At 52.5% G+C, this 6,214-nt stretch overlaps 1 protein-coding gene across 1 annotated transcript; it reads right to left on the bottom strand.

Annotated features, from left to right (window-relative positions):
- Window positions 1–239: 239 nt before the first annotated feature.
- On the bottom strand, window positions 240–4,027 carry KCNA1 (potassium voltage-gated channel subfamily A member 1). Its single transcript, XM_002920437.4, has 2 exons — window positions 3,197–4,027; window positions 240–2,830 (listed from the first exon to the last, which is right to left on the bottom strand). The coding sequence occupies exon 2, from the start codon at window positions 2,316–2,318 to the stop codon at window positions 831–833; it is 1,488 nt and encodes a 495-aa protein (XP_002920483.2). The 5' UTR covers window positions 2,319–2,830; window positions 3,197–4,027; the 3' UTR covers window positions 240–830.
- Between the last annotated feature and the right edge of the window lie 2,187 nt (window positions 4,028–6,214).

The following is a 6,214-nucleotide window of genomic DNA, read 5'->3' as shown; positions in this document are numbered from 1 at the left end:
TACATCCAGTTCTGGAGGCCAGGGATCAGAGTGCAGGACTGGTGAGAAAAGACCTGTGTTTGGCTCACCTGCAGTTGAGAAACTTAGCAGCACTGCAGACGAATCAATTAATGTAATTTAGTTATCTTTTTCTTAAAGAATAGTTTGGATTAGAAGGGGAATGGGACAGAGGGAAAATCCCTAGAGACCAGGACCAGTATCAGATTTATAAGGTGCTTTATGAACCAGTCTTAAGTAAGTGTGTGTGTGTGTGTGTGTGTGTGTTCACCTTGTCATATACAGTTCAGTTGATCAAAATAAAAACATTTGTTCATTGCCCATTTTGGTTGGTATATCATGTTACATATAATACATCAGATGCACTGTCTTAAATGTGCTGTGCAGTTTGCAAAAGTTTTATAATGGAGTCCCATGCAAATTTTAATTTTAATTTCTAAGTGATCGTCTGGTTTTTAGTTAAAAAAATTAAAGAAGCCAAAGGATTAAAAATGTCTCAGTATGGGGAAGCATATGAATCTTAGTTTTCCTAGACTAGCTCATGGACTGAATTATTTTAAACCAGTTTTAGAAAATACACTTTCTTTTCCCATTTTTTAATAAAATGAAAATAGTTTCTTTTTTCCTGAATCTTGAAAGCTTCTGGTTAGCCATCCCCAAAATCCGCAATGCAACAATGCATTGACAGTTAAATAGAGCATTCAGAAACTATTTAGTAAAGTATCTACAGACAGTGACATGAGTCACTAGGGTTTTTGTTTTGTTTTCGTTTTTTGTTTTTTAAGTCTTTCAAGCTTCTAAGAGGGGCTTTTTTTGTTTGCTTGCTTGGCTTTTTAAACATCGGTCAGTAGCTTGCTCTTATTAATGCAGTTTTGGTTAGCTGTGGTGCAATTGCCAGTCCTGATATCGGCCTGTCTGTAATGGGCTATGCTATTATTCATATCCTCTTCGATCTCCATGTACTCAGATTTGCTGATAGTAGAGGAACTGCGCCGACTGAGGTCACTGTCAGAGGCTAGATTAGGGGAACTAACGTGGAGCAACTGAGCCTGCTCTTCCCCCTCAGTTTCTCGGTGGTAGAAATAGTTGAAATTGGACACAATGACAGGTACGGGCAGGGCAATTGTCAGCACACCAGCGATGGCACACAAGGAGCCCACGATCTTGCCTCCAATTGTCACAGGGTACATGTCACCGTATCCTACAGTGGTCATGGACACCACCGCCCACCAGAAAGCATCGGGGATGCTGGAGAAGTGCGACTCAGCTTCTTCCGCCTCGGCAAAGTACACTGCACTAGAAAACAGTATTACCCCAATGAAGAGGAAAAAGATGAGCAGCCCTAGCTCTCTCATACTAGCTTTGAGGGTCTGGCCCAGGATCTGGAGGCCCTTAGAGTGGCGGGAGAGCTTGAAGATTCTAAAAACCCTTACCAACCGGATGACCCTGAGGATGGCCAGCGAAGTGGCCTGCTCGCCCTTCTGGTTTCCCTCCTGCTCGGCTATCTCGGTGCCTAGGGTGATGAAATAGGGGATGATGGCCACAATGTCGATGAAGTTCATGATGTTTTTGAAGAAGTCTGTCTTGCTGGGGCAGGCGAAGAAGCGCACCACCAGCTCAAAGGAGAACCAGATGATGCACAGGGTTTCCACGATGAAGAAGGGGTCCGTGAAGATGTTGGAATTGTAGATAACCGTGGTGTTGTCGATGCGGTGCACGGTGCCTGTGAAGTCCTTGTCATCCTTCAGCTCTGGGAGAGTCTCCAGGCAAAAGATGACAATGGAGATGAGGATGACCATGACAGAGACGATGGCGATGACCCGGGCGGGCCCCGAGCTCTCAGGGTATTCGAAGAGCAGCCAAACCTGGCGCTGGTATTCCTTCTCGGGCAGGGGGCGCTCCTCCTCCTTGATGAAGCCCTCGTCCTCCCGGAACTTCTCCATGGCCTCCTCGCCCAGCTCATAAAATTTGATCTCCTCAGAGAACATGTCCAGGGGCACGTTGACCGGCCTCCGCAGGCGGCCCCCGGACTGGTAGTAGTAGAGGATGGCGTCGAAGCTGGGCCGATTGCGGTCGAAGAAGTACTCGTTCCTCAGGGGGTCGAAGTAGCGCATGCGTTTCTTAGGGTTGCCCAGCAGCGTGTTGGGGAACTGCGCCAGGGTCTTGAGTTGCGTTTCGAAGCGCAGCCCGGAGATGTTGATCACCACGCGCTCGCAGCACTCGTGGTCGTCATGCTCGGCCGGCCGAGGGTAGCTGCCATCCTGGGGGTGGCCCGGGGCGGCCGAAGCCTCGTCCACGTTCTCTCCAGACATCACCGTCATGGTGGAAGCAGGGCGCAGGGGTGAGAGACCAGGAGAGGGCCAGGGGTGGGAAGCAGCGGGAGAGGAGGGGTGGGGGGGACCCAAGCGGCCCCCCCCCCGGAGTGCACAGCTCCCCCACGCTCAGGGGGTGGGGCTTCAAAGCCAGCAGGTGGAGAGATCTGTGACTTTGCTTCTCCTTACTTTCCTCTCCACACTGCTTTTTTACTCAGTTTGGAATCCCCCTCGCCTGCGGCCCTGGGTACAGCTTTTTGTCGAGGGGTGGGGTGGGGGGAAGACCGGTATTTCTTACTGCCGGAGATGCCTTAATGCAGTGCTGTTCTAGCGGACAGGGCCATCATTTCGGGGTTCACCCTGGCCTCCCCTCCCTTCGGTGAGCCCTCCTAGGACCGGGTGCAGAGCCAGCTCAGCAGATCCCCTCGCCTGCCACCCCCTCTGCTTCTCCTCGGGTCTCCCCCCTCCTACCCCTCTTCGCCTGCCGCCTTCTAAGCTCCCACCAGGGCGATCGATGGACGCTGCAGAGAAATAGAAAGTGATATGGGGGTAGAAAATCAGAAGAATTCAGATGGGACGGACCTACAGACACCGAAGAGCACAGACCTCTAGCTTTTTTAGAGAGCACTGGACTTTAGCTAGGGTTAGCACATACACACAGACAGACACACGCAGACACCCGGAAATCCAAGTTTGGGCTCTTCCATCCCACTTTCCCCAATGCCCAACAACCGATCTGTTTACAACTTCGTTAAACTAAAGATCGGGAAAGCGCTGAGAGACGCTGGGGGAGTTCCAGGTCCCAGGCAGCATCCCCACACCCTCGGCTTCCCTTACCCCGGGCCCCTATCCCGGCTTTTGCAGCCCCGGACTGGGGAACCCCCTACCTGGCCGGCCGGCTTGGCGCAGGGGCGGTGCTGAGTCGGCGGAGAGCCCGAGTCGGAATGCGGCAGGTCGCCTTTGCAGTACCCGGGCGGAAGCGGCGGCCGGAGCCAGGGCAGCATCAGAGAGGCACCGGGGCAAAGTCACCGCCCTCGCCCCCTCGTCCTACGCCCCTTCAGTGGGACAATCGATTGAGTGAGCCGCTACGGCGGAAATGTCCGTTCCCTTCCCCCATTCTCACCGGTTGCCAGCAACCTAGAGACGCCGTCCTCTCGCTGGTGCAGGGAGCTCCGGAGGATGCGGGGCGGAAAAGCAAAATGCCACCCTCTCCCGAGGCTCCGAAGCAAATGACGATAAACAGCGCTCTCGCCCCCTCCTAACACTATGGGAGCCCTTGATTCGATCCCGAAGGAGGCGGGCGAGCAAGAGCCTGGATCTACATGGCTCTCGGATCTCCTCCGCTTCCCGCACCCTAGCGTGGACCTCGCCGAGGCTACACGGCGCGCCGGGAGCCCTTAGGAGCTCCGCGAGTGGGGCAGGGTGCGTGCGGCGGCGGGTCCGCTCGGTCCATTTCTGGGCGCTGCAAGATCAGCAGAAACCTGAGAAAGCGCCTGGAATGCGGAGCAGCGATTGGCCCACTGGGGCGTGGGTTGGGGAGGGCGGGGGAGGGCAGGAGCGAGGAGGTAGATGGAAAATATGAGGGGGTGGCTTGGCAGAGGGGGGTTGTCATTCAGTTCCCACCCTTGCCAGCACAGCTTTTTCCTCCTCCTGCCAGAAAAGCCGACCACCAATCTACTTCCCTTATGGTGCACAGCCCGGCACACGCACGCTCCCTGGCCGCGACCTTCCCCGGGAATTGCACATTGGAAATTGTCAGGTCCGACGCAATGCAGGCGGCGGTGTTCCTGGCAAAACTCAGATGGGTTTGCGTTTGTGCAGTCCCACGATAATCGGCTTCTGCCGCTATGCTTTGCGTGCCATCCCGCCCCTCCCGCAGGGGTCTCTCTGCAGGGGTGACCCAGCTTGTTTCCACCAGACTGGGAGAGATGCGCACTTTGGGGAGAGCTCTGCAGTTGAGGATCACCTGGGTTTATCTATGTAGTGTTACTGCGAGGCAGTGGTGCTGAGTCTGTCCCTCCTTGACCTAGGATGGGAGTTGAAGTTTTCTTACGATCAGATTATTTTGAAATACGGAGAATGCGATTTGTGGGCAACCAAAGGCTTCGTGGGTTTGTGGGGTTGTCTGCCAACTTGGTGCTAATTGGGACGAATCTGAGAAGCAAGTCGCCTGCCTACCTCCCACCTACGTCCCTCCTCCCGCAGCCCCTTTTCTCGGCCTAGTGCCTCCACAAAGCCACTTGCAAGGTTTGCAACTTCTTCCAGAAAGGGTCCGCACAGAGGCTCAGGGCAGCACGAGCCGGGGGCGTGCGCGGTGCACTCGGAGTGCGGCTGCAGCTGCTCCCGGGAGGCGCTGAGCCTAGGTGCCCGCAGCGCGCCAGAAGGCAGCCAGCAGATCTGGTACTTGGACTGCGACGGAGTCTCCAAGGAAGATGCAAGAACCCGGAGTCGCTGCTGATTGGTTCCCCTGCTGCATTGGGACCACCCTTCCCACCACCCCAGATCGCGTTGCTTCCCGCCTACACCAGCCACCACTTTAATCAAAGCCAATGATTGTATCCTCCCCACTCTATTGTGGCTAGTGGAAAGCAGGGGCCTGTGCGGGTTTGCCCAGGAAGTGCAAGGATCCTGAGTGCGGAACTAGTTAAATCCCTCCTCCAGATTCAGACTCCGGCATTCCTTTCAGAAAAAGAAAAGTACTTGTTCCCTCCACTCCTCCGGATCCATACCCTGACTTTTCTTTTACGAACAGTGAGTTCTCCTAAACTCCTCCGTCCCATATTAAACGTTGCCCTTTCCCCACCTTCTACACACAATATTCCTGTATCCTAAAAACTCCACCGTTCCCTGCCTTTCTGCACTACTGCTGTATTACAGAAAGGAAGGAAGGGAGGGAGGGAGGAAATGGAGAAGGAAAGAAGGAAGGAGCTATGCACTGAAGTACTGTCAAGTCCCCAGTTTCTGCTGTTGCTGCTGCTGTTACAACCCCATGGGAGATAATCCTACTAGGCCTGATATAAACACTCTGGGATCATGTCCCAAATGGGCTTCCCCATCTTGCTCTTGCACCTCTCTCTGCCTGTAACACCCTCTCTTCTTTTAAATGTTTATAAGACTGTCATCTCCCCTAGCATCGTGTGAATTGCACTTGCCCCAATTCAGCATTTAGAGACTGTCTTACAAAAAGAGATTTGCAGACTTCATGAGATCCCAGGTTCCTAAATTTAGGGTTTTATTAGAAGGCATAATAAAATCCAGAGGTTTACACCATTCCTAGCAGGTGTGTTTAGAGCAGGACTGGACCTCCAAGGAATTGGAAGAACATTATTGAGCTAGGAACTCATCATTCTTTTCTTTGGGGGGGGGAGGGGCAGAGGGAGAGGAAGAGGATCTTAAGCCGCCTCCAGAGCCCAAGGGGCCCCAATTTCACAACCCTGAGATCATGACCTGAGCCAAAATCAAGAGTCAGCTGCTTAACTGACTTAGCCACCCAGGTGCCCCTGAACTCATCATTCTTGCTGCAAGCCCACAGTTGGTAGGGGTCTAAAGATACATATTACTCAAATATTTGCTCAGTCCTAGCTTTGTGTCAGTTATATTCCAGCACTGCAGACACAGTAATAACTATGACATGCGAGGTCCCAGAACTCATGGAGCTCACATTCTGGTGGGAGAGAGACACAATAAAAAAATAAACCATATATTATAACATTAGATAAAGAAAATTAAGAAAAGGAGATCTGGAGTGACAAATATAGATCTGCACGGATTGGAAGGGCCTTTGCAGCAGTAACATTTGAACAAAGAAATTCAAGACAAGAGAGAACAGGGAATAGGAAAAACAGAAGTGTAGATGTTAAGAGCAAATGAAAAGATCCCAAGGCAAGGACAAGCTTAGTATATTT

This window comes from Ailuropoda melanoleuca, chromosome 16 (assembly GCF_002007445.2).
Source record: "Ailuropoda melanoleuca isolate Jingjing chromosome 16, ASM200744v2, whole genome shotgun sequence".
NCBI lineage: Eukaryota > Metazoa > Chordata > Mammalia > Carnivora > Ursidae > Ailuropoda > Ailuropoda melanoleuca.
This window is presented reverse-complemented; position numbering and strand designations above follow the sequence as displayed.